This window comes from Oxyura jamaicensis, chromosome 8 (genome assembly GCF_011077185.1).
Source record: "Oxyura jamaicensis isolate SHBP4307 breed ruddy duck chromosome 8, BPBGC_Ojam_1.0, whole genome shotgun sequence".
Lineage (NCBI taxonomy): Eukaryota > Metazoa > Chordata > Aves > Anseriformes > Anatidae > Oxyura > Oxyura jamaicensis.
The window spans coordinates 26,681,190-26,708,423 of record NC_048900.1 but is presented as its reverse complement, the minus strand read 5'-3'; the positions used below and the strand labels follow the sequence as shown (position 1 = coordinate 26,708,423).

At 49.9% G+C, this 27,234-nt stretch overlaps 3 protein-coding genes across 8 annotated transcripts in view; 2 read left to right on the top strand and 1 right to left on the bottom strand.

The window, feature by feature from the left end:
- The window catches only part of SSBP3 (single stranded DNA binding protein 3), a 50,994-nt gene extending 45,843 nt beyond the window's left edge, over window positions 1–5,151 (top strand). For all 4 annotated transcript variants that reach the window (XM_035333002.1, XM_035333001.1, XM_035333000.1 and 1 more), the window contains 9 exons: window positions 800–864; window positions 1,017–1,065; window positions 1,254–1,289; window positions 1,560–1,614; window positions 2,237–2,307; window positions 2,802–2,880; window positions 3,022–3,050; window positions 3,201–3,302; window positions 4,044–5,151. In XM_035333002.1, coding sequence (XP_035188893.1) covers window positions 800–864; window positions 1,017–1,065; window positions 1,254–1,289; window positions 1,560–1,614; window positions 2,237–2,307; window positions 2,802–2,880; window positions 3,022–3,050; window positions 3,201–3,302; window positions 4,044–4,073 — 516 coding nt within the window. In that variant the 3' untranslated portion in view covers window positions 4,074–5,151. The remainder of the gene's footprint in view (window positions 1–799; window positions 865–1,016; window positions 1,066–1,253; window positions 1,290–1,559; window positions 1,615–2,236; window positions 2,308–2,801; window positions 2,881–3,021; window positions 3,051–3,200; window positions 3,303–4,043) is intronic.
- A 3,950-nt stretch (window positions 5,152–9,101) lies between these two features.
- Window positions 9,102–13,398, bottom strand: MRPL37 (mitochondrial ribosomal protein L37). The gene is made up of 7 exons (XM_035333493.1): window positions 12,974–13,398; window positions 12,407–12,590; window positions 11,763–11,878; window positions 11,074–11,259; window positions 10,648–10,805; window positions 9,925–10,128; window positions 9,102–9,325 (listed from the first exon to the last, which is right to left on the bottom strand). The coding sequence occupies exons 1-7, from the start codon at window positions 13,368–13,370 to the stop codon at window positions 9,248–9,250; spliced, it is 1,323 nt and encodes a 440-aa protein (XP_035189384.1). The 5' UTR covers window positions 13,371–13,398; the 3' UTR covers window positions 9,102–9,247.
- Window positions 13,399–13,491: 93 nt separating this feature from the next.
- Window positions 13,492–25,577, top strand: LOC118170895 (NADH-cytochrome b5 reductase-like). 3 transcript variants are annotated; one of them, XM_035333495.1, is made up of 7 exons: window positions 13,492–13,516; window positions 14,757–14,936; window positions 15,885–16,033; window positions 17,246–17,333; window positions 20,580–20,684; window positions 22,624–22,827; window positions 24,475–25,575. In XM_035333495.1, the coding sequence occupies exons 2-7, from the start codon at window positions 14,760–14,762 to the stop codon at window positions 24,676–24,678; spliced, it is 927 nt and encodes a 308-aa protein (XP_035189386.1). In that variant the 5' UTR covers window positions 13,492–13,516; window positions 14,757–14,759; the 3' UTR covers window positions 24,679–25,575. The 3 variants fall into 3 exon arrangements, with proteins under 3 accessions (XP_035189386.1, XP_035189385.1, XP_035189387.1); XM_035333494.1 differs by lacking the exon at window positions 13,492–13,516 and adding an exon at window positions 13,574–13,796 and having other exon boundaries at window positions 24,475–25,577; XM_035333496.1 differs by lacking the exon at window positions 13,492–13,516 and adding an exon at window positions 13,816–13,888.
- The last annotated feature ends 1,657 nt before the right edge of the window (window positions 25,578–27,234 follow it).

Here is a 27,234-nt window from a genome sequence, read left to right as displayed (position 1 = left end):
CTCCCACCCTGACACCTTCCTCCTCCTCCTCCTCCTCCTCCTTCAGCCTCCCGGTGCTGCGGGGCACGGGGACCGCCGCACGCAGCTTTCTCCCCGACCCGTGTCCAGGCTGGTCTGGCTTAAAAAAAAAAAAAAAGAAAGAAAGAATTACAGAAAATGAAAACCTGTGTTTGGGAACAGGCTTGCTTAGTGGGGGAAGGGGCTGGCGCAGCTCTCCCGGCGGCAGCACGACCTAAATCAGGCTGCGCGTCGCCCAGAGGGCAGGGAGCAGAACACGAACCAAATGGAGCACGGCGTTGGGGGATTCCTCTGCCTTCAGCGCCTTGGGCTGGGCTTTGTACTGGATCTGATTTTACCAGATTGAGGACGCTGATCTGAGGCTCCCCGGCCCCGCTGGAGCCCGAGCCGGATGAGACAAGCTGGGAGGGGAGCCCCGAGGGGCCGGGGGCTCCGGGGGGCTCCCCGTGGCTGCGGGGTGCCGGGGCGGCCGCAGGCGCAGACTGGCTGCGGGGGGTTTCAGCAGCGCTGTGCAGCTGGGGGAAAACAAACCTTGCTGCTCTGCGCTGCCTGGGAGCAGAGGAGCCTTGCCTTACTGCGGGTTTATTTTGTACTTTGTTTATTTCACGTGATCTCTAGGTGCCCCTACGTCCACATTTCTCAGCCCGTAATTTGCTTCGGTGCTCGTTTCCTGGAACTAACCCTCTCGTTTTGTCATCTGCTTGTTTTTTTTTTCCCCTTCTTCTTTCCTCCCCGCTTTCCCTTCTCGTTATGGTAGACTGACCCTTGGTTATCGTTGCAGAACTATGGCAGCGGCATGAGACCTCCGCCCAACTCGTTAGGCCCTGGCATGCCCGGAATTAACATGTAAGCCCCCGGCCCCACGCTGGGCACACGCGGCCGTGCGCTCCTGGTACCCGGGACGCTGCCCGGCCGCCCCCGCGGCACGCAGGGTGATGGATGGAAGCAGAACTTTTGTGTTTTTTTTTTTTTTTTTTTCTGTTTCCTTTTGTCCGCAGGGGGCCGGGAGCTGGCAGACCATGGCCCAACCCCAGCAGTGCTAACTCAGTGAGTATGCTTTGTCCTCCTACTTAACCAACAGCAGGGCTGCTTGGGAAGCGTCCCAAAAACGGGGCGTCCGGCCTGGGGCAAGCCTCCTCCTGGCCCTGGCGGGGCTCGGATGCCCCGGAGCGTGCAGCTGTGTTGTTCCGCGGCTGGTCGCACGGTGCCTAAACCCCGCTCTTCTCTCCGTATAGATCCCATACTCTTCTTCATCGCCTGGTACATACGTGGTGAGTCCGCCGGCGCTGAGCCTCTCGGTGCGGGTGGAGGCGGTGCGCGTGGGGCGGCGGGCGGCCTGGGGGCTGGGAGGGCGTTAGGAACCGGGGGGCGGCGGGGGATGTTCCCCCTGCTTGCTCGGCTCTCCCCGTTATCGGTGCTGGGGGGAAACCGGAAGGCTTCGGAGCCGCGCTCAGCTCTGGGGGTGCCGTGCCGGGGGCACGGGTGGGACAGGGCCGCGGAGCGGTGCCGGCGCGGCTCACCCCAGCTCCATCTTTCCGCAGGGTCCTCCCGGCGGCGGCGGTCCTCCGGGGACACCCATCATGCCCAGCCCCGCAGGTAGGAGCCCAAACGCCCTCCCCGGGACCAGCCCTGCCCCCCCCCCCCCGTGGGGTTTTTGGGGGGAGCTCAGTGCCACAGCTGCAGGGGAGGAGCTGCGGCGCGGGCTGCGGCTGCTCCTTCTCCTTCTGCATTTTGATGAGGAGCCCTGACCTACATTTCAGGCTGGGTCCTAACCAAACACCCCTGGCGCTTCCCTGCCCCGCCGTGCCGCGTCCCCCCGCCGCCGGGGCACCTCGCTGCCACCAGGCTCCCTCCCACCCCTCCCGCCCGATATTTCGGGATATTCCTCCCTGCATTCGCGGGTTCAGCAGCAGTGGCAGCGGGGCTCGGGGAGGTTTCGGGGTGTGAAGCCGCACACGGCCACGAATTATTGCCCCGCGCGTCCCCTGACAAGCGAGCCCCACGGTTCCCGGTTAGAAGTTGAATTATTTTTCACAGTTGAATTTCCGTGATTAAAAACTTTGTGGATCTTCATTAAATACAAATTAGCCAGAAAATGGTGGTACTTAGAGGGAATTTTAGGTGATAAAATACAAAAGAATGAGTTCAAGTGGCATGAGTTTGTTTTAATTAAGAAATGAATTAATCACCCGACTTACTGGGCTTCACTGTTCCACAGATTCAACAAATTCAAGTGACAACATCTACACAATGATTAATCCAGTACCGCCCGCAGGCAGCCGATCGAATGTAAGTCTGCTTTCTAATAATTTACATATCAGATACCATAACAAATCATAATTAACTTCATCAGTTGAGAGTAAAGCAGTTTAATTGATTTCAGCCATTTGTTACAAAACAGAAATAAAACAAACCGTCAAAAAGCGATTAACTCTTTGGCGACTTTGTTCGTTGTTTATGCCTATCAGGAGAGCGGCCGTCCTGCTGCTCCGGTCAAGGCAGGCCCCGCAGGCGGAGGGGTTTTAGGGCACGCGGGCGGCTGCAGGCCTTGTCCCCTCTGCATGTGGAGAGAGCCCTCGGTGCTGGCGCGGTGTTTGGGGCGGCACACCCGGCTCTGGCCAAATCTTGCCATCGCGAGCCCCGAGAGGTGGCTCTGGGAGGTGGCCGCGTCCCTCTTCCAAGCCCCTGTTGGACTGGGCTGCGGGGACGGGTCACCCGGAGCCGCCGTGGCCGCCCCGGTGGTGCCTTAGGGCTGACGGGGGGGTTTGTTTTCTCATCCGCAGTTCCCGATGGGCCCCGGCTCTGACGGCCCCATGGGCGGCATGGGCGGCATGGAGCCCCATCACATGAACGGATCGTTAGGTGAGCGCCACCTCCGCGCCCCGGGAGCCCCGGCGGCTTTCGGGCTATGGGGGGAGAGTGGCAGGGAGCGGGGGCAGGAGGGAGCCGGGGCTGCCAGTGCGCCTTCAACAAGGCTTTTCTCCTTTTGTCCCCACGCCGCAGGGTCAGGAGACATAGATGGACTTCCAAAAGTAAGTGAGCCGCTGGGCGGCTGCGGGGCCCTCTTCTCTCACCGTGCCTTGGGTGGGGACGGGAGCGGGGCCGGTGGGGCCGTGTCCCTCCCCCGTGGGGTTCTGGGGACGCGGGGACCTGCTCACCGCCTCCCCCCTCGTCTTCTGCAGAATTCTCCAAACAACATAAGTGGCATTAGCAATCCCCCGGGCACTCCAAGAGACGACGGGGAGCTGGGAGGCAACTTTCTCCATTCCTTCCAAAACGACAATGTGAGTCCCTGGGGAGGGGCGCGCCCGACACTGGGTGCCCAGCCGGAGGCCGTGCGCTGGGAGGCCGCCTCCCTCCGCCCTCCTTTCTGGCCGAGGTTCTGCTCTGTGCAAGCTGCTCCGGGACGAAAGGCGGGGGAGGAAGAAATGCTGGGTGGGTGCAGGCTTGGGTGCTCCCAGGGCGGCGAGGAGGAGAGGAGGACGCGGGAGAGGCTCCCACGGGACGGAGGCCAGCTGGGACAAGCAGCTCAGCTCCCCACCTCCACCCTTGGAGCCGCTCGGGTTCCTCCAAGCCAATTTAACGCCGCCGGGCGGCCGCCCCCTCCCTCTTCACCAGCTCAGGTGTGGGCACTGGGCTGGCCCCGAGCCGGGTCGGCGCCTTGTGGCCGGCAGCCCGGTCGCCGCGCTGGCTCAGGGCGCTGTGCCTGGGCGCGGGCCCCTCCTGCTCTCACTATATTAGCACCGCGTACACGCGTGCGTGTTAATTATTATTTTCTAATTGCTTCTTACCCCATACTGCTTTGGTTATTTTCTCCCTGGAAGGGCGAGTTACAGAGCAGATTACGTCCTGAAAAATTAAGAGTCTCGCGCACGCCCTCCTTGTGATTGATTAGCTCCAATTACGTCGCGTTGTGGTTCTCATAAGCCCGAGTCCCGCTGCTGCATCCCCTGCCCCAGCCGGAGCAGCGCGGTGCTCAGGTCCGGCCCGCCTGGCGTCTCACCCTGCCTTTGTCTCTCTTGCAGTATTCCCCCAGCATGACGATGAGTGTGTGATTTCCCTCCCCCTCCTCCTCTCCAGGATAAAGAGAGTCAGCTGCCGTTCGGAGGATCTCAAAGAATTATGCAAGAAGAAGCTAGGTGTATTGGCAGGGAGACGCGTGGCGGGGGCCAGAACCCCAGGTTTAGTTTCATGCAATAAAAAGGCTGAACTTTTTATTCCATAAAACATGAAGGACAAAACTTAAAATATTTCAAGACATGACAAGATCCTTCTTTGTGCAGAAGGGTTTATATATGTACATGACACTTCTTTTTGGAAACAAATGGAAGCCTCTAGCACCCAACTCCGATCTCTTTGCTTTGTTCTTTTAAATAAAGACAGAAACAGAACCCCGTTGTATGTTTGTGCCGTGCGACACCAGGAAGCTAGTCTAGATATGAAATCTCATGTTGTCTCTGTTGTAGTCATTTTTTAAATAAACTGGACAGTTTACAATGGTGGTTTTCGTTCAGAAGGCCTGGTTTTTTGGTTTTTGCTTTTTTCCTTTTTTATTTTTTTTTTGTTGGTTTTTTTTTTTTTTTTGGTTGTTTGTTTGCAGCACAACGCTTCCTCCTCCAGTAACAAGATCTGCTTGTGGAAGAGACTCCACCGCCTCATTATAAACTCGTTAATGCAGGTGACCCCTTACAGGATCACATCCTCGAATTAATCGTGATCTTACTCTCTGTGACTGTGGCATGCACTGTGTTAGTCTTTCCCCCCCTCTCAGAGTACAAGAAGAAATCTCTGCCCCTCCCTTCCCGAGAGTCCTTGAGCTGGTTCACTACAAAAATAAATTTGACTTTTTTTTTTAAAAAAAAAAATCCACCGAAAGAAAGGAGAAAGAAAGGGTTAATCTGACCTGGGACTTGGAACCGGTGATCTCCAGCTAACTTTGGTTCTTCTGGGGGCTTTGTTTGCTTTCGTCTTTTTGTTCGTTTTGGTTCCTTTTCTCTTGAAGACGTGCTTTTGTCAGGGTTTCACTTCTCTATGGTTTGGAACTGGATGGAGATATTTTTTAAGGAATTACTGTTGTTAAAAAAGAAAATGTATCCTTGCTATTCTGTAGGCTCGCTCTGTCATAAAAGATAAGAACGGGAAGCTCAGAAAGCCCTCCCTGCGCCGGGGGAGGCGGCTGCAGCCGAGGAGCAGCCGAGCCGTGCGGAGGGAGGCTGGCGGAGGTCTGGGCTCTCTGTACATTACACTACCCCTGTAGTTGCTCTTTGTTTTTTCTCAAGCTCCGTTTCTGCTCCATGTATATCATATTATGTAAAATATTATCTCCCTGGATTGACCCTTGTGCGGATTATTGAAAGCATTGTATCTTGTTCCCGTGTTTTTTCTTACCTTGTAGTCTGGTTCTGAAATACCGAGAGGGGAAAAAAAAAAAAAGTAATTATTATACATTGTAGTTTGTGTACGATATTTGTTGATAATGTTTTATTAAAGGGATGTCTTTTTTCCGCACCCCTTCATTGAAATGTTTTTGGGAACATTTGGCTTGTTTCTATTATTCTGACTGCAAGACATGAGATGACAAAACTTTTTTTAGTGTGTACTACGAATTTTTTTAAATGTTTGCCTTCTTTTTCCTAGGCATTTTAATTGTGCTTTACCTGTAGAAAGTCGCTGGGTAGGGAGGGCGGGTGGGACGGGGGGGCTAAGGGTGTCAGTCTCATAGTTACAGTCAGGTTAATATTTTAAAAGTAATGCTGAGAAATGACCGAATGAAGATTTGTTGCATCGCAAAATACGCCCGTGGGCTCCAGAAGGGGTCAAACTTTTTTCTTTTTCCGCTTTCCATCTTGTTCAGGTTTTGGTTTTGGTTTTGTTTTTCCTTTTTTTGGTTGTTTTTTTTTTTTTGTTTTGTTTTGTTCTGACGTGAGGAAATGAAAGGACCGGTTTTAATGTATTTTAAAATGAATAGCTAAATTATTGTCTTCATTGGTATGGGATGGTTTTTTGAATGAAACGGTTCTCCCCCCTTCCCCCCCATGCTGTAATAAATATCGACATAAACATTTGACCTCGGTGCGCTGCAAGTTTGTTCCTGGGGCTGGCGGCGAGAGGCGCGCGCGTGGGTTCTCGAGGAGCAGACACTGCTCCAGGCTCGGGGCCCAGCGGGGAGCTGGGGGCAGGTTTTGGGGTGGGGGGCTATGCAGGGCGAGATTCTGGGGCAGGTTCGTGCTGTGTAGGTGCTGTGCTGGCAACACAGCCCCTGGAGTAAGACTGGGGTGGCTGGGGAGAGGTTTGTTTAATGGTGCTCTCTCTGTTTATCATCTCTATTTAAGCATTTAGAAGAAAATTCAGCTTTTAGCCTGAGAAAGTGTTCTTTCTGTGCATGTACTAAGGGTGCCCTGCTGGCAGAGCAAGGTGGGGGCATGGGCTGCAGGTGAGGATGCGCAGAGAAGCTTTCTGGGGCTAAAAAGGGGGATTTTCATACCCTGCCCCCCCAGGGTTTCCCCGTCACGGCCTGGTGAAACTCAGACGCCCGTGTCGGGTTCATACCTGGACATGTCAGGGTTTGGGGCCGTGTGTTCCTATCCCTCTTGCAGGAAGAAAGGTTTGGAAACGTGGCCCCTGCAGGTGTTCAGAGCTGGTGCATGCAGGGACCGGGGACCGCCAGGGACCGTGGTGACAGTGGCACGAGTGGAGTGGCTGGCACCATGTCTGCGTGCTGGCTGCCGTCAGGGCCTACAGACCCTCCCTGCCGGGTCGCAGGCTCATTTTGTTAAACACTGCGCTGAGAACCCGCCACGTTCCCTCCTTGACAAGCCTCCTGAGCCCCAGCTCGGGGTAATCGTCTCCCACGTCGGTTTTCGTTAAATTAAAGGCGGGAGGTGGCTGTGAGCAAGCAGGGGCTGCGGGCTGGGTACAGCGTGTGCCTGCCAGCGCAGCCCGCGGAGCTTGGGCTTGTACCAGGCATGAGCCAGGGGAAGGTGGTGGGGAAGAAACGCTTCTCGCCCTGCACGGCGCGAGGGATTCAGCCCACAAAGTATTTGCTCTGTGCCCCAGATACCTGTTGAAACTGCTCGCGCAGGAGCTGGGCGAGTGGGAGTAGCCTGATAAGGGTCCCCGGGGACAGCCTGGGCAGCGTCACGGCAGGCGTTAGCAGGGTTTTGCCATTAGCTGCTCAGCCACGAGTGCCATCAGCACTTTGTCCCTTGCCTGGCTCCATTGGCATGTCTGAAAGCGCTCATGCAGGTGGGACACGCAAACGTGGCTACCAGGGGTTCGGTGGGGAACGGCCACGCACCCATGCACACCCCTGGGCAGGCAGGAGCCCAGCCCCAGAGCATCGCTGCAGCGCGTCCCTCCGGCACCTCCAGGTCCCCCTCACAGGCGTCCCCCTTCTCCCACGTCCTGCTCCCCACCTGCCGCTCATTAAAAGTTAATGGCTGGTTCTTGCTGAGGTAACACCCCTCGTCCGCTGACGAGCCTAACTTAATGATGCCCACCCAGATGTGCCTTCCTCAGCTGTCGTCTTCCTCCCGCTCCCACCTCCCTTGCACCCATCCCAGAAGCCCGGCGCTGCCCACCTTGAGTTCATCTCAAGTCATCTCACGGGGATTTCTGAGGCCTCCTGTGACCAAAGCCAGCACCTGAAGTGAACTCATTCCCCTTCTGACTGCCCAATGTCTTTTTCCCTCTGTCATTTTTCAGAACTGCCAAATTCTGCCCTCGTCCAGCCCTCCCTGTGCTCTGGCTTTGCCTCTGCCGCGTCTTGGCGAAGGCAGGATTCCAGCTCTGCTTAGTTTGTGCTCTTCTGCTGCCGTTACTAATAGCCCTTGCTCTGTGGAGCGGTAAAAGCATCTAAAGGGACTTTGGCTCTTTCCCATGAAGACCATCTTCAGACTCCCACATCTACAAGCACGCAAGGTGCTCCGTTTCTTCATGCCCCTCTTTACCGCCGGCAGCCTTTGCATGTTCCTTCGGTGAACGTGGTCTGCTCAGGAATGCTGACGCGGCTGTGACCGCACCGCTCGCCTCCCTCAGGCACTGACCCAAGGCAGGAAGGGTGAGGGGACGGCACCAGCCCGCGGGCTGTTCCCTGGAGCTGTGCTGCAGGGTCCCTGCGACGCAGCAGAGAGCCAACCTAAATGAAACTGAAAGGAAACGCCTTCAAAAACAATCATCTCCACAAAGCACAACTATTAAAGTATGTTCCTAAATAAGTGGGTATAAATCACAGATTTAAACCGGTGAGCTGCAACAGGCGGCCCTCCAACAGGCAGAATTAGACCAAGGCAACGCTCGCTATGTTATTTCTCTTTGAAGCATTTGCTCCCAACTACTGAGGGATTTTTTTTTAATTTAACTTCCCGAAGATGTATCCCAAGGCATTGTGTGCAACTGTTGATCTCAGGTTTGACTAGTGACAATCTGTTTTCCGAAACCTGCAGCGCGGAGCTGTTTGATAGCCTGAGACGGGAACCCACAACTGAGATGTTCTCCCAGATGGTCAGGCAGGATCACAAAGCACAGGCCAGCCTCTGACACGGGATTCTGCAGCGATTGTGAATTTCTTGGAAATGTGCTCTTCCACACCTTAAAATAGCGCAGGCTGTCCTATGCCTTCCCATGTGCTGAAGGGTATCAGCGCAGAGCTGCAAAACATTCTACATTTGGCTGGAGCTAATTTAGCCTTCCTTTTACAAAAAAACACACTTAATCCTCCCATCTCCAACAGAATCCGCTTCCTGCTCACTTAGCTCTGGGTGGCAGGAAGAAGTTCCTGTTTTTAGCAGCAAATACCCGTTACCAGGCACCAAAGTTTCATGCTACGCTCTGCATCGCTTTCCCAAAATGGATGTTTCTCCATCAGTGTCGGGAAGGGTAAAAGAATTGTGGCTCTAAATTCGACAAAGCAAGCTTGACGACTGACTACTTTGGGAACTAAGCAGCGGGCAGCACGTGCAAAGCACACAGAGAGCAGAAGCTGCCTGGTTCTAGGCAGCAGCAAAGTCCAGGAGGACGCGCTGGATGACTCTAACCAGACACCAGAGGTAAGCCCCTCAAATGAAAACTTCTTCAGGCACAACTTTGTTTAAAAAAAAAAATTTACTTTCAGTAGCAATATAATTTATTTTTGAAAGTAAACCAATCCACCTTTCTTTAAATAAGCGACGGTTCTGGCAAAGGGAAGCAGCAGGTACAGTTGGTGAAGAATCTTCTTTTGAGCTGAATTTCACACAGCTCCGTGCAGATACAGTGCCAGGAACTTCTTGAATGTTTCTGGCTGCAAGCCATATATTCCAGCGGGCTTCTGCAGAGACAAGACAGGGATGCTCAGTTTGCAGCGGAGTAATTAATGTAGACAAACAATGGCTTTAAACGCGCTCGAGTAAGACTTCAAAGGTGGTAGCTTCCGAATCGTGCTCTCCCTCCCCGGTTTGTGTGTAGGTATTTCCCCTGCTGTACGTCTCAGAAGCACCAACGCTGCCCACCGAGGTGGGATGCCCTCCCGCGTCACGGGGGCTGACAGCACTGCGCTCTGTTTACTCGCCAGCGAGGCTGACAGTTGCATGCAAGCTCTTCCTTCGTCAGAGCACAAGTTGATTTGAAACGAGCCTGCTAGGAGACGGCGGGTCACAGATGGGGCTACCTGTGTGGAGGAGCTTGTATTAAGCTTGGCACGCGGCTCGTGCGCCGCGCGGTACCTCAGCGATGCAAACACTCCCCGGCAGTAACACCTGCTTAAGGCTCTCCTGTAAGAACAGGGCCGGTGCCTGCGTCAGCTCCCTTCAGCTGGTTTAAAAGCCGTGCCACAGCCTCTTGCCAGCTCCCAGACCTCTGGCAGAGATGAGAGGGCTCTGCTTCCATTCCACTTCCCAGTCCAGGGCTGTTTCGCCCCCGTTTGCTTACCGTAACAACTCCCTTCTTGACTTCTGGAACACGCTGGGCGTTTTCATACAGATTCTGATCGGAGTCAATCCAGACGAGATTCTTTACGCCGTCACTAGACACGAGGTCTGTTGTATTTAACTGGAACACCATGAACTGGAAGAGCTGGCCATCTGTGCCAACGCTCTGCACCACTATCGGCTGCTCCAAAACCTTGGGATCGGTCTAGGAAAGAAGAGGGAGAACGTTTAAAAAGCCAGCTACCACAAAAACTGTATGAGTAGCTGCTGATTCTGCATCTTCTACTTGGTTTACAGCCAAGTTTTTAATAAATGTATTGTTACCTTGCCCAGAAAATTACTCTAGTCAAACAAGTTCTGAATGTAGATTTTGGATTTTAATTAAAATTCTTCCTTCAGCCAGCAATGAGGTATCAATTTGCATACTGGGCTGCGGGGTGGGTTAGAGTCCTCCAGTTAAACCTACACCCAGCTTCCTACCCGTTACCGCTCCGGTGCGTGTTACATCATGAACACGCTCACTGCCGATGCGGTTTTTTGGATCAGCGGTAACCACACCTGAAGGTTAGCTAGATCCCCGGAGAGGGAAGCAACGATACAGTATCATCAGCGCAGATTTGAGAACTCCTGTACGAACCACGGCAGGGGAATTTCACAGTTCCCTCCCCTAGCTGCAGCGCTAGAGAAAGAAGGAAGCAGGAGAGCAGCAGCCTCCGGTACGTACCCCATAGAGCACCCTGGCCTTCGCCAGTGCATTGCCGAAAGCAAACATCAGCATTTTAGCACGAAGCTGCTCTGGCCTGAACCTGTCAGGGCGAACGTTGGCCGATTCCAGGAAATACAGAGTGTGAGGATGAGGGTACGGATAACCATCTTTGAAACCTGAATGGCAGATAACCACGTCAGAAATCGCTCGGTAACAGACAACGCAGCCAACGTTTTCTCCCGTATCTTCAGGAACCGTTTGAGTAATTTGCCCGGGTTTTGCTCCACAGAACTGCCTAGGCCACGGTGAACTTGCCACAGGTCTGGAGTGCTTGCACTGCACACCCTGCGCCCAGCTCCGCTGCTCCCCTTCCCGCCCACTCCCACAGATGTCTGGCACAAAGGCAAGGACCGCCAGAAAACTATTTTCAACTGCCAGATGTACCTGTGTCGTTGAGCTCTCTGTACACATTCACTTCCTGAAGATCGATTGTAGGCGAGATGGGATCGAAGGTCTCCAGAACGTGCTCTTCAGTGGCCAGTATCTCCTCCTTGGAGGCTACTGGTGGTATCGGAGCCACAGAGTTCATAAGTATTCCATTGAGGCCGCGGACCTGAAGGAGAAAGGATTCTGGGGAGGGAAATGAGGCTGCATTCAAACGTCACTAAAACAACACCAGGGCAAGGCGTACGTTTCCTTTTGGGTAACAGCATTCTAGTAAGTCTTTGTTCCGCAAGGCCCACTCTCTGCCCCTCGCCTCCAGACTAATCTTGAATGGTAGCTCCGCTGTAGGCTCTTCGTCCAAAATAGCAGCGCTAATTACTAGTGTTAGTTTCTTAACTAAGCGTATTTACAAAGACAACAGAACAGATTTGGATGCCAAAAATAAATAACCAGTTCTAAGACACCGGTTCTCCTCTCCCACTGTCATGTTGATTTGTCTAACACCTTAACAACCTCCTTGGGGCAAGCATCCTGTCACCATGCCTATCCTCACAGCACTATTTAAAACTGGAAGAATTGCTCAGTTCCAGAACCTGTTTCCTTTTTTCCAAGTCCTCACGCTAGTGACTTTGTTACCCCTCTCGTGTTAACCAGAAGAACCAAAGGCTTCCACCCCAGCAGCAACCAACCTCTTTCCCACACAGCTGCAATCCTGTAGTTTCTAGACAACATCCTTTTAGCCAGGGAAGGATACTTCATTGTCATTATCCGGCACAAATGTATCAAGTCTTCAAACAGCACAGGGCTTTAGAATAAGGAGAGGGAAAAAAAAAAGGTTACATAAAGTAAAAATATTATCACGGCAGGCAGGTGCTTCTGGGACATGAATGCTACAGAACACTGCTGCCTGAACCATGTATAACAGCGTAACATTTCCAAATGGTTAACACACATTTCAGACTAATACCCAACAAACCAGCCTGGTTCCAAGTTGGCAGAGGTAATGCTTACCATTAGTTATTTTTAAAAAATGACATTCTGAATCAGCTAGAACTGTATCTCAAGTAGAAACAGAGACCTTGGCCTAAAAGGAGCTTTGATAGAGCATACGTGTTTACACTGGTACTAGTGTCGATGTTCAGAACTGTGTTGTTTTGGTTTTTTATAAGGTGACAACCTTACACAAAGGCTTTGACAGTTCTGCACGGTCAGTGAATCTCTCAGCAGAAGATCCACGCACGAGCTTTCTTTGTAGTGTTACAAACTCTGGTTCTTAAACCCTCTTCTTGATGGCTCGCTTGCACTAAAGCCATGCGCAGGACTGAGAACTTACCAATACTTTTCTCTCCTGGGAGAAACTTCGGTCGTCTCCCAGAGCCGTGCGTGCGTGATCGCACGGTGCACTGCCTCGTCCTGGTCCTGCAGCTGGTGAGCCGGGTCGTTGACAATGCTGAGCACTGACGGAGGCAAACCTTGCACCAGCTTCGTCTTGGTGAGCCACTGCGCTTGCCGAACCCCTGGAATCAGATAATTTAAACTGGAAAAGCCCTCCAAGATCATCTGGTCCAACCACCCTCCTGCCACCAATGTCACCATGGAACCACATCCCCAAGCACCAGGCCCAACCTTTCCTTGAACACCCCCAGGGACGGTGATGCCACCACCTCCCTGGGCAACCTGTCCCAGTGCCTGACCGCTCCTTCTGAGGAGAAATGCCTCAGAATTTCCAACCTGAACCTCCCCTGGCACAACCTGATGCCATTCCCATTAAAAACATGGGCCTGCTACTGAGACCACCAGGTGGGTTGGCAGGGGTTCACAGCATGGACTCCTAAGAGAACGATACGCCACATTTCATTTATTTTTGCACCGAGGGAGGATCACCGGGCGCTGCGGGTACCTTCCAGCATGCGGACCCGCTGGTGGCACACGAAGCAGCCGCGCTCCTTGCGCAGCACCATGTCCTCGTAGCGCGGCCCAGGGGAGTGCCAGGGGTCGTGCCAGCCGCGCTGCCAGGCCGGGAAGCGGGGCCGGGCTAGGCCGGGCACCCGGTGCTGCCGGCCCGCGTACGTGACCGTGTCCAGCTCCACCTGCTCGCGGACCGGCCGCCGCTCCACCCTGCGGGACAGCACCTCCGGGGGCGGCCCGCGGGTGGTCCAGGGCGTGCGGGGCAGCGGCCCCCGGGGACGGGGCGGCCCCGTGTGGGTGACGATGCCGCGGGTCTGGGTCCCGACCACCGCCGCCCGCTTCAGCGCCGCTGCCGCCGCCATCGCCTCAAGGGCCGCCGCCGCCGCCATCTTGTCTCCCTCAGGAGGACGGACAGGGGGCGGGGCCGCGCCGCTGCCAGTGGTGAGTGACGGAGGAAAGGGCCAATGGGAGGCGAGCGGTGAGGGAGGTCGGCCAATGGCGCGGCGGAGGGGCGGGCGGAAGGGCAGGTGTGGGGGTAAGTGAGGGGAGGAGGAGGGAGGGGGGAGAAAGGCTCGGGGCGGGGGGGAGCTGCGGCCCCTCAGGGCCCTGGGGGCAGCCTGAGGCCGTGGGGCGCGTGTAAACCCCCAGTGAACGCACAAAGCACAATAAACATGGCCAAGCCCCTGAATAACAGCGCCTTCCATCTTTGTCTCTGGCCGAATTTCCCCTCAAAAACGTCCCTCGGGCACTTTGGCTGCGCAAAAAGCCCCCACCACGTCCCCAGCCTGAGCAATGGCCGCTCGCGCCAAGCCCGGGCTCACGAGGCCGGCTGGGGGCACGGCCGGCGATCCCCTGCCTTCCTCCTCTCCCCCTGCAAAATCCAAATTATCGTCCTTCTCGCGCAGGGGTGAAGATTAATTAATGCTTGCACGGGAGCTTGGAAATGAAGCTGCTCCGAGTGCTAAGTGTGCTTTTCTTCAGCCTCGTCACCCGTGGTTTTATAATTTCCTCCAGTCCTTTTGTTTAAATGGTACAGATATAAATGTATTGGGGATACTGTTAAGCCATTGTATAAAAATAACAGAGTCCCTGAGAGGTCGGCATCTCGATTTTTGTTGGAGGAGCACTCACGGGGTGTAGCTCTGTGTGGGTCAAGGGTGTGAGATGGGAGTCATGCTGCGCGTGCTTCTTGCCTCTTCCTACATGTCTACGTTTAAAGCCAGAGCCAAATCTGCTTATAACCAAATTGTTTGTTCATTTGCCTGTGAATTTACTGCTTTCTTGTAGCTTCTTCACTGTACAACCCACCTTCAGCTCCGTGCCCTCCCTCCGTTTTAAAGCGGTGCTCTGGCAGAGTTTGGGGTTCGTTAGCCCTTCTCGTGGACGGAGCTGCAGATTTTTAGGATATTCCTGCTCCAGGTGACTGGGCCACTCTTTTGCTAGAAATCACCACCTCGGTGGCAGGACAGGCAGGAGCCTGCTGCTGCTGAAGGCAGCTTTTGCTGGGAAGGCCAGCTGGGGTCTGCTCTGCAGCTCTGGGCTGGCGGTGTCTGGTGATCTGCTCCGCGCAAAGCAGAGGCAGCGGGCGCTCGAGCAGAAATGGAGCATTGCAGGCAGCAGTTCTGCTCGCGGGTTTTCGGTTTTCTGATTCCCCTGAGACACGCACGCAAGATGCTTGAGAGAGATTTCTCTGTCCTTCTCCAAGTAACACTCGGCTGATGAGCACGTGCTTCTCTTGATCCCGCTGTTTGTGATGCAAGGCTTGTGTTTTGCAGACAATGAGTGGAAATGAGGATGAGTGGCTGGCTCTCAAGCCCCAAGAACCTTCTCCATCCCAGTGCTGTGGCAGCGGCTGCAAACCCTGCATTTATGATGTATATGAGAAGGAGCTTGAACGATGGGAAAGGGCCAAAGCAAAGCAAGACAAAAGCCTCCTCACGGAAAAGAAGGAGCAGGTCAATTTGTCTTCATCGTGTCCTAGAGCCAGCGCTTTGATCATATACTTGCTAACGTGTGGGGTTGTGGTGGTGGGTGAGGGATGCAGCTATAGATTAAAGCGGTGTCTTAAGACTGTAAATGTAATTCCCCAAACTCAGCTTTCCCAGACCGGCTCCCCCTGCCTGCTCTCTCCCTGCTGTAATGTGATTTTCCAAGTGTCGAATTCGCCCTGGTGTCGCATTACAGCCCTGGGTCTGCAGCTTCTGCCAGGCCATGTGCTGCGGAAGCGTCCCCCAGGCAGACAGAGCAAACCTCTGTGAAAAGTGGGGACAGGGGGAAAATACTAAGAATCATAATTTTCTCTGCTGACGGTTTCCTCCGAGAAGTTCCACTTTCCTGACCTTTTTTGTCTTTTCCTGTTATTTAGACTCTTATTTTGAGAATGAAAAAGCTTGCATTGTGCATGGCCTGGTATTCAAATAGTTGTCTTCAGCGTGTAATTTTAGGCTTGTCAGTGCCCTGTTACGTAAGATTTACTGTGCTGGGTCAAGCAAAAATGTTCGGTGTTGAAACAGCTAACAGTATTTCCTGTTCCAAATGGTCATCAGTAGGTTTCAAAGTTGCCCCCAAAGCAGTGCTCAGCTCTTTTAGCAGTATTATTTCTGTTTGTTTCCAGAGACGAGAAAATGAGTGCAGTGAGTCATAATAAGATGACCTTGCTGTAAGGTGTAAAAATGTAATTTTAAAGGGGGGGGGAATCCAAACTCCCAAAGTGCATACTGCAGAACACCGTAATGAATCAGCAGAGAGCTGAGATTTGTACCGGGCACTAGCATTTAATATGCGCTCTTCTGGAGTCCTGAGTATCTCAGGCACTGAATTAGCATACACGTTTGCTTCCAAAGAAAAATGAAATAATAAAAGACACCATCTAACCAAGTAATTATTTATTGTTGTTCTTGCAGAGCAATAATTCAGAACTAAATCCAGATACATTTACTGCATTCAACATAAGCTCAGTGGAGCAGCTAACAGAGGACACCTACCAGTACAAATTTGAATTACCGGGAAATAGCAGTCTGCGATTGAGTTTAGGACAACATATCGTGTTAAGGTATTGTTCTCTGTGCTAGTTAAACAGTCTGCATTATGTAACCTAATATATAGGGTTTTGTCAATAGACAAAGCCTTCATAGCAGGCAAATCATAATTTCTATAGCTCCATGATGATACAGATGAAAGGCCTCGTGAGCTCATTAGTTCTACTAATTTTATGGTAAAAGCCATTCCAAAGCTGTATTTTTCTTCAGCATTATCCTTGCATCGGTGGGTCAGAAAGAACTAGGTGTGATTAAGAAAATCCGTTTGCAGAAAGAAAGAGTCAAAGAATAGATGTTACAACAGATGATTTACTGCAGCGTGCTGGAGAGAAGACAATGAGCTGCGCTAACCCCAGGGCTCAGTATTTTAGGGTCTGTATCTTGGGGTAACTCAGCACCCACGGTGTTATTTCTGATGTCCAGGCATCTCCCGATTTCTAGAAAAACAACCCTCCTGTGTAGTTTATTGCTTGCCAGAAGGGGGTCACTTGGGAAAAGTTTGTCTCTCTCAGCCATCTGTGGTGATCATTGCCAGTTAGAAAAAGTCATGTTATGATGCCATTGATCTGTATCTGTTGACGTTATTTGTACGTTAACAGCTGATGCATACAGCTGGCTGGCTGCTGAAAGTACATGCTTCCCATTCCGCCCTCTCTCCTAATGCAGCAGAGGAAAGGGTTTGGTCACGTCAGTCAATTAACATATTCGGTAGCGAAGAGCAATGTGGATACGTTCTATGGAAAGAGAAGACTTACATGATAATACAGTGTATATTGACAAGCGCTCAAGTTAAGGCTGTGCCCTAAATTTCATTAGTTAATTGCCAGATGCTGTCCAAACACAGAAAGAAAGGAATACCCCAGTCCAAAAGGAATAGCACACTTAACAAGAAAGCATTTTCTCTCCCCTTTCCCACTCTTGCGCACTGAACCGTTTCTCATAAAACATCTCAAGCCTCCATTCCATGGATGTGTTCAAGAGCTGAGTGTGGGGTACAGATGGGGCCAGCACCAGGAAAACAATAGATGCATTTAGAAGTTATGTCCCCCATCGATTTGTACCTCTCACAGGGAAATGTTTTGCATCTGTGCACAGGCTGGGCCATTGGGAAGAGGATCTGCTGCCTCCCTCAGCCTTGCCTCATCTCCCCAGAGAAAAGCACAAGTGTTGGTAATACCTGTCAATGACACGAGTTACAGTGGTGTCCTATATTTTTTTCTTCTCAGAGGAGAGGTGAACGGTTTGGAGGTCCAGCGAGCCTACACCCCGATTAGCCCAAGGAATGCAGAAGGTTACTTTGAAGTTTTAATGAAAGTAAGTCAGTCTATACAATATAGATTAGAGTGGAAGGTGCTGGGGACGGTGTTTTCTTTTAGGAACCAAGCACGCTGTCAGTACTTCAAGTGAGACTCTGTCAAATCCCTCATGGGCTATTTCTGTGCTGTTTTGAAGCAGTTGTGCTTTGCTGATAAAAATTGCTTTTTCTTTTTTCTTTTTTATTTTTTTTCTCCCACAAAACTGAAAGCAGAAGAAGGTGACACACAAACAACTGCTTTGCAGCATAAGCCCTGCTAAGCATTTGAGAGAGCCTCTCGGGAGCTTTGCAGTTGCCACTGTGGAAAGAGGACAGAGGTGCCCATTCCACCTCCCTGATTTCATTTTGCCTTTTCAATCTGTCTTTGAAATCACACCCAGTCGTCTGCCCAGTTGAACCACAGATTTTGAAGAGTCTTTGCCCAGCCCTTACTCTCCCTGCCTTATTTTGTATTAAGGACACTCCTCATAAAAAGCTTTCATTTTGGTGAAAAATATGGAAAGAAAACAGGCAGCTGCCCCTGGTGTGCAGGCAGGACTCTGGAGCTGCCTGCAGTCTGACAGGTGTCCCTGTGGCCCATGGGGCAGAGAGGAAACCCACAGGCACAGGCTGCTCCTACCGGGGTGGATGTGATGGCAGAGCCCTCTTTTGGATGAGTGTCCTAGCCCTTCTGGAGGCAACCACAAAATGCTGGTTGAGTTCGAAAGGATTTTATAGGAGATCTTGGCTGGAAAATTATCTGAATAAAGTCTGCAGGGCCCTTATAAGTAATTATTTTGTGTGGTAAATATCAAATTGAAGATTTTTCTGATATTGTATTTGTATGTCACTAGTGATTCCTCAGGGCAGGCGCAGACTTCAGTATAGGTGTGAAAGTCTGATAGCTGAGTGTCCCGGGTGGCTTGCACAAAATGACCATTTGTCCTCTGCCTGTCCTCCAGGACTGCACATTTTGGAGGTCTATTATGCATTGTACGTTCAAGCGAAAGCCCTGCTCTTTAGAAATGTGTACAGCTTGTATAAGACACCTGTGGGAGGGTCCTGTCACCATTCTTGTGGCAATTGGTGTGTGGTAGGGGAGAGAAACGTTGCATTTGAGTTGTATTAATAGGATACATTCACAAGATGACTGTGAAATTTCATGTATACTTGCTTATTACTCACAGGTTTTGCATTTCAATAATAATAGTAATGATTGTAATGATACCTTTCCTTTATATAGAGCCTTTCATCCCAAAGGGAGCTATAGTTACTCTCTGGCAGTGACAAAAGAGGTTGGTAACACCCAGTGTAAAGCAGCCATTTTTATAACTCACTCTGTAGGTTGTGGTATATTTCACACTATTCAGGCAATTTTGGAAAGTACTATATTATTATTATTACTATGCAATCCAAGCACTGTTCAAACCCTTCTGTCTCCTGTTATTACAGCATTGCATTTGTGATACTACAGTTAAGAGTGAGGGAGTTGCCATTTACAGAGTGTAACCCTCTTTTTGAGTGATTTTATAATGTTAGGGTTTCTCTCCGTGTAAAACTGGGTGTAGAAGTTTTCCCCCAGGAGATGGTTTTTTTTTTTTTTTTCTTTTTGTTTAGAAAAACTCATTTTAAACCCACTCAATCACTTCTCACTTCAATTTTTGGAAATAATTTTGGTGAAAGAAGGATTGTTTTAGTTACCATTACCATGGTCCATTGGGAATGGGCCATAAGGTGGGGGTGACTTTTCTCCACTTGTCTTGGGTTTCCACTTACAGTTGAAGAAGGTAAGCATCAAACACTGTTCCTTTGATGCAACTGCACGCTATTTACACAAAACTAAGTGCCAGCCCTGGGCCCTCTGAACACAAAACGTTTCTGACAGTAACTCAGAACCTAGATGTATGCATATGATGCATTTACATTTTGAATCTATCAACCAGTGCAAATAGATCTTAACACCTAAGGTATCTTATTTAAGTGAGGTCATTACAAGGGGAAGAGTACCCGTGCTCTTTATTAGCCAACATTGCTTGCAAGCACAGACACACACTTGCTCGCTCTCTCACTTTTTCTTAGCTGCTTTGTGGTTCACCAGTTTTGTTTGCCTGCAGTGCTGCTTGGTGGCCAGCCAAGGCTCTGAGGTGTGGAGCTGGGCTTCTGTCCAACGTGTGTGCAGAAAACACCCCAAAGTACCTTTCTCTCAGGTTATGTGGGCTGGAGACGTGGAAGGCTTGTATCGCATCCCATCTTCTGACCTCCAGTTGTGTGGCTCTTCCTCAGGCTTATCAGTGGCATCACCTCTGTGCGAGACCAGTTGCCTGCCACCACTGTTAGCCTTCTCTGCTCCTGTGGGGTGGGCCAGACGTTGTTCTCCGGCCAGACCCCATAGAGCGTGGCCATTCTTCTGCGTGTATTCATTCTCATCACCCATAAAGTCATCATACAAATAGGACACACACAGAGAGCGAGCAAGAGAGCACATTACATCCAGCAACAAGACTGCTTGGATAACCCTTCATTTTTCAGCATCTCCTTGCTTCTCTTTCTCGCCAGCACTGACCCTTTCTCATAGGTCACAGGTGAAGCTAGCATTCCTGTGGGGAAAAAGCCTAGATAATGTTTTTTTCTTGTGCTTGGTAGAAAGTGAAGCATTTTTTTTTGCCAACATTTTTCTACTGTGAGGCCCAAATTAACATATATTTTTTTGAAATGTGGAGACACCCCTTAGCATCCAGATGATCTGTTCTGAAAACAGGGTTTTATAAATGAGAAACCTGACTTTGGGTCACTAATTGTATCAACACAGCATTTGAGAGACTGAAATAAAGAAAGAGCTATGCAGTGTTTGTATAACTATCAGTACCCAGAGGGCATTTCCAGATCCCATACCCTGAGATCTGGAGAACACTTGAAGACTTGGACTGTGCTTTGCATTCAAGACACTCTTCTCTGTGTGCTTTGTAAGCAAGAACTCTGATAAGCTTTTTCCAGTTTTGGAAATTCAGACTGCATGAGAGTGGGTTGTGTTTACATTATAGTCAAGCTGGAATGGATCCAATATGATTTAATTTAAATGTCTTTGTTTTGGGTATAACTTTGAATTATTTTTTCAAATAGAACGATCTTTCTTTCTTTTTAAATGCATGAAATGTTTTTTGCCCCCTTCTCGTTTAAATGTAGATAACTTTGTAATTGACTTTAAGCTGGGAAACTTTCCAGCAGAGTATAATTATTCTTTTCTTTTGTGCAATGTTTTTTATTAGTGCTATGAAGCTGGGCTAATGTCACAATACATAAAAACTTGGAAAAAAGGAGACACGGTCTTTTGGCGTGGGCCGTTCGGAGGGTTCCCATATCGACCTAATAAGGTTAGTTTCCTAAGAGACATAGGATGTTTCGGCTTGTGGCAGCTAGCTTTGTTTAATACTCCAAAGGGAAGACATCAATGTGATTACTGTTTTCATGATTATTTTAGGGACTTCCTGGGTTATTGTACGGTGCTACAGCATTAGCAGTCAGCTGGAGAAAGTAGACCTTATTGAACTGCAGCATATTTAAGGAAGAAGAGGAGAGGGAGGTCGGTGAGAGACTGGAAAATTAGCAAGGCTGGCTGTTCATCACTTGCATTAAACGTTCTGGATTTGTTTCACAAAGGGAACTTATTCTGCACCAGCAATGAGTGTAGATTGGTTTTGCCATGTTTGAACCACGTTGCTGTTTTGTGACTGAGCACGAGTGAAGAAGAGATGTTGGTCTTCTTCTCTCCTGGGTGTTCCCTGAAGTATAGCAGCTCCAGTGAGGTGTCACGTCACCCAACCGCTCTGCAAATGCTGATCCTATCTACTGATACCACGCTTTCTGCAAAGAAAGGCAGATCCAGTTTCAGGGGAAGGCTTCTCACACAGACTAATTTCGTTACTTAATTCTGACCTTTCAAATGAGAAGCAGAATCGAAACATTGGTCGTTAAGATCCCAAAGCCTCATTTCTTCTTGTTCTTTCTTTTCTTCTTCTTCTTCTTATTTTTTTTTTAACCAGCAAAAATAGGGCTGTAAAATCCCAGTGGCCAAGCTCCATGCAGAGCAATTGTGTTCTCCTTCCTGAAATAGTGTCCCTGCTGTGTTAGGCTACTGTTCACTTCTGTTCCTAAAAGCTTCCAGATCATCTGGGACAGAACACAGCAGCCATGCCTAGAAGTGGGTGCATTCAGGGGCTGGCTGGGTGATCCTTGTACATGCAGTTTACACAGCACCTGAGCGATCCTTGAAACAGCTTGCTGTAGAACTGTTAATATTTATGAATTATAACAAAGGTCCTGAATAAAAATTTCAGCATATTTTTTTTTTCTCTATTTGCTGCCCATAGGATAGGATTTAGATTCAGGCAGATCAAAGCCATTCAAAATAAACTGCCCCCAAAGCAGCCCCTGAGCAGCAGCCCCTTCCCACCACCAGCCTCCTCCAAGAGGCTGCTGACTGTCAGGATAGGTGAGCATCTCAGCTTCAGAGCCTGTTTCGTGGCAAGGTGGTCATACTTCAGGCCTGACCTTCCGAGATTCTACAGACAGTGTGTTCCCACTGGCTCTGACTAATTAATGGTTTGTATAGCACAAAGGAAATCATTTCAAATTCAGATGGATGTGTGCATAAAAGATGTGTTCAAGCTCTCAGTGAAGTTGGTAGGAGTTGGACCAGTTCCTGTATGTAGCAAATCCATCTGGACGTTGTTCGTGCTGATAGCTTCTCTGCTATATGTAGTCGCACTCCACAGCTTGAAGCCCTCTGGCTTCCAGCACCCCGTCAGACTTTGGGTGTAGAGGGTTGGGGTTACCAGGTCCCTGGTGGCTATGATGAACAGGGTAGGCATAAGATGGTTTAGGAGGGAGGACCCCAAAACACAGGCTTAAGACCCACTTCTGGGGTTGCTGCACTGGTAGGTGAAGTGCTGGGAACCTGCTGTCCTCCTGCCCTACTGCCTGCATGTCAACCCGCGGTGGGTCAGCAAAGTGTACAGCTGAACTGAAACTGAAATATAAATGAACTGTAATGAAGGCTAAAGTTATAAATGTTTGTATTTGGATGTAATCCAGTTTCATTAAGCTTGATATATAAAAATCCTGCAAGTGCTGTCTGTAATACTTGATGGATTTTGTAGAAAAATACATTTTGAGATTTGCATTTACCAGTTCGTGTCCTGGTACCTGATGTGGTCTCTCCGTCAGGACCAGTGTGGCAGCAAGGAGGAACTGGCAATGAGCATGTTTGTTTCCAGTCACGATGGTTAACTCAAAATTCTGTTTTGTTGTTAGCATGGAGAACTCCTCATGCTGGCTTCTGGCACTGGCCTTGCACCAATGCTTCCCATTCTCCAGTCCATAACAGATGATGAAGAGGATGAAACTTTTGTAACCCTTGTTGGCTGCTTCCGTACATTTGAAACAATTTATTTGAAACCTCTTCTCCAGGATCTGGCTCGATACTGGAACATCAGAATATTTTACGTCCTAAGCCAGGTAAATAAATGGATATGAAGTGGATTTATGTGAGGGCTCTGTGTGTTGGATGAACCTTTTCTGTCAGTGATCTTCTTTCCCAAGTCATCAAGGTTACTTTGTGATCTAGCAGCTGCTGTTCTTAAATCTACCAAATATTCTCATGCTGCTAGCAGTCTGAAGAATTTCAGGGAAGTGACCATTGCTGCTTGTCCCGCTGACCCCCTCAGTAGCCCTTCTGTTGGCAAGGATCCCCTGATTCATATTCACCATTGACCGTTTCCCCCCCACTTCAGACAGCTGTTGCTGCACCTAAGCATTTATGCAAAGAAAACTTGACTCTGGGAGACTCGCAGCAAATAAACTATTTCTTTTTTCCTAATACCAGTGCCTTTATCTGTCCTTATCTTCCATTCATTGCTCATGGCTACATCTCTCTTCTTCTAGTATGTTAGCACCAACTTCCCAGCAATTATTTTTCCCAGCTGACCCATTTTCAAACTTTTTAAAGTTGCGTCCCACTCTCTAAAATTATTTTCTATGCTAAATCCATGGGATGAGGGCATACCTCTCTCAGTGGTCTTATGATTTGAGCAGTCTTTTTCATTTTCATTTGGTCCCAAAGTTGCCTGTGTTCTGCACAGATTTGGTAGCTGAAAATTATTTCCCTCAGAAATGAGGATTCATTGCAGGGAGGATATAGAAAGAATTATTTATGCTAAGGGAATGAATCCCATTGCATTTTTAGCTCCTCAGATGAATCATTTTTTGTATCTTCATGGTGGATCTGCCTCATACATTATGTTCCACATATGGCCTTGGCAAGTTGAAAATAGGTATGGAGAAAAGTACTTGTGACTTAGGCATCCCCTCAGCCATTCTGTAGGAGTGTAATCAGCAATTGTCTCTAGTGACACAGGTTAGATACCCTTTTCAGGACGGTGCTTTCTCAAGAGCCTAAGGAGGTCTTGAAATCCAACCCAGGGAAGGGCAAGAAACCCTTCTGACCCCTGTCAACACAGCCTGCCCCACAGGTACATCTCTCCCTTTTGTCTCTTCTCTTCACAGGTTTGTTGTACTCCAGCTCTGAGTGGTGCATCTTCCCGTTTAGGATTATATGTGCCTGTCCCAGTGTTTCACTCTGCTGCCAGAGTGAATACCGCTCCCATCGCATCTGAACACTTGCATTTCTAATTAATAGTAGGGGGGGTCCCACTGGATCTGACATTTCTCATGGGATCAGAGCCGTGTCTGGAGCAGGGCTGCCTTTCTTTCCGTTGCTTTGGTCAAGGGAGATGGGACTGAAAGAGACTTGGGAATGGAAGAGGCAATGGGGAGGAGTAGTCTTGGGATGTAGGACTGGGGAATAGAGAAGGCATGGTGGGAAGTGGTTCCCAAATGAGAAGGTTCTGCAGTGCTTCTTGGCAGTAGTTACACTCTGGTTTTGCTCAGTCCCCTCTGAATTGGTGGCCAGATCCAGTGGCAGAGGATTTAATCTGAGTTTTGCAAGAGTAAAGCAGCTCTTGGAATGGGTCATTTCTACCCAAACAGAGTCATGAGGGTGAAAAATATCCTGTGCTGTACCCTGAGGGGAGGAGGGAGACTTGGCTGTAAGCAATTGACTGTCCTTTTTACTGTGTCACACTGCAAACCTTTTTGTCTTTTCAGGAAATGTCACTGGAAAAACTTCCTTGGAGCTATCAGGAAAACACATACACTGGTCGCCTAAATGAAGACTTGATGAAGACGATAATAAATTCCTGTCGAAGAAAGCCTTTCGTATTAATTTGTGGCTCTTCTGCATTCAGTGAGGATATGAGTAGATATCTGAAAGCTGCAGGGATTGAAGAAAATTCCTGTTTTGTCTTTTAACAGGATATTCCTGACCTAAGGAACCTCAGGCCAAGCCTTGGACATCCTTGTTTCAAGACATACTTTATCGAGATGACTGATTTTGAGCAGAGATCCTTGTGCGTATACTTTCATAGGCCATTGGATCAAATATTTGTCTCCATTATGATTCTCAATCTTGAAAGTGTTTTGAGGATCAGGTGGCCTTCCAGAATGACTGCTACAACCACCCATATGTCAGGGAACAGCATACTAATTTCAATGGAAGTCTTCACATGCAATTTTGAGAGAGACCTCTTAAGGGTACTAAGAAATATCCAAGTGTACAACTCTGCTGTAATATGAGGACTAATGACTCACTTTGAAATCCATGCTAGTCTGCAGCGGTATTGTGCCCTGTTAAAGGTACCCTGGGGAGATTTAATCCTCAGGGAGAAGATGGTGTGGCCAAAGGAACAGCAGAGCACTGGCACAGCACTCTGCAGTCTGTGGGGCTCACATAGTTGTGTTGTTATCTTGCTGGGTGATACCAGGCAAGTCACTTCAGCCCCTCAGTGCCTCAGTTGCCTTGTAGTACACTAATATGGGATGAAGATGCTGCTTTCTGTAAAGAGCCTTTTTTTTAAGAAAAATCTATATATGAGGATGGAATTACATGTGCTGTCCAGTGAGGACTTACACTGCCTGCTCTGAATCTTAACCCTTGAAGTGCTACCTGGGGGGAGAAAGTCATCGTGAGAAAGCATCAGAGAAAGCTGTCAGGCTATGATGGCTCTCTGCTTTTCATGTCCCTTACGTGTTGTGTAACAGCCCTGGCTCATTAAATCAAAGTTCTTTCCAAGTAAATAGCTGTTTCCTTTTGTCACGGGACTTTAACAGAGTGAAAATGCTCTAAGCATATGACAACAACACCTGAGGAACAAAAGCTTCACAGGAACCCAGCTTTGCTGGGGTGCTCCCCCATGGGGCATGGCAGAGCCATGCTCTGTACAGCCCTGGGACTGCCCTGGAATGGCAGTCTGTGTGCTCTGGCCCCTTCCTTTTCTGTCCAAGATGCTGTTGCCCTTGGTTTGAGATAATCCTCTCTCCACTCTTTCATCTTCTTAGACCACCATGTTCACTAACTTCATCTGCAAATACAGCCTTTCTGCACACCTTTCTGTTTTTCCCTTCGTTCCTTGTTCATCCCACGTTGGGATTTCCCAGGGTGACAGCTGATGATGCATCATCATTCCTGGCCCATTTTTACCTGTCTCAGACAATACACCTCGCACAAAGAAGATGCACTGTGAGAGTTACTGACAAGAAGCAGAGCACACTAAAATGACGGGTGGGTCTGCCTTCCCATGCCGAGCAGCGGCACCGTTCAGGGTCAGAGCTGTGAACAGTTTGGGTCCTGAGGACACGGTCTGCTGTGCTTGCCATTAAACCACAAGAAGTCTGGTGTACTTGCACAAGTGTGCTCGTTTACAAGGCAAAATATGGTCTTGAATGGGGTGGGTTCCCCTCACGTCAGTGGGATTTGTCTCCAGTTACCAAATGCCCGGACTTAGTCCAGTAGGGATGCAGCTTTTATGCCGACTTCATCAGGACAAGGGCTTGCAGGAAAGCTGTTCCCTTAACCCAGATTGTGCTTTGGCTTTTAACACAAGCAAATGCCATAAAGCTGCCCACATTAGGTCCAAGACAAACTCTCAGCTCCCCTCCAAAGCCACCATGAGCCACTCTGTAGCAGAGGTGCTTCTGTGCAGCAGCGGGCTGATAAAATAAGAGTTGCTCTCCCTGCTTTGTCCCTAGCTAGGAACACAAAGTATTTTCCTCAGATATCACGTACTCTGAAAACCTCGCTCTTGCTTTAAACACTCTGCCTTTCTGAGATTTTGCTACAAATCCACAAAGCCTTTTTTTTGCAAAGGCCCGAAGTAAAACTTGGTGCTAGCTTTGGGAAAGCGACGAATTTCCGAGGAAAAGCTGGGACTGTTCCTTTAAGCGCAACCCCAATATGTCTGGGTATTTCAGCACATATGGGCCACGATGGTTAAACCCTACCCAGCTGGTCTGGCCATTCTGCCGCGAAGCCTCCTGTCTTTGTTCGTGGCTAAAAGGGAGGGTGGTGAGAGACGGAGCAAGCTGTGAATGCTGCGGGTTGCAATCCTGCAAAGGCAGACTGCAGGGGAGCGGGAGGAGGCGACGCACGCTGAGCCGGCAGCCCCGCTCGCCGCGCCGGAGGGGACAGGGGTCCCTGCGAGAAATTCTCTGTAGGGGAGGCGAAGTCCTTGGCAGGGTGAACTTGAAGGGGCCTTTAAACAGCCCACGGCACTTTGTTCTGCGTTTTCTGCCCTTCTCTCTCCCTTCCCCCTCTCTCCTTTTGTCATTTTTCAGGCTGGATGTCAGCGCGCCGCGGGTCCCCTCTGCCACCACAAGGTACACGGGATGGAAAGGCTGTGCCCCATGGCAGGAAGAGGAGAGGTTTCCTTCCCTCTGGAGGTCAGGGTGGCCGCTGCCTGTCCTGCCAGGTGCTGGCAGGAGGCTTGGGTGCCCCAGCCACCCCAGCAAGGGTGACGAGGACCAGCCACC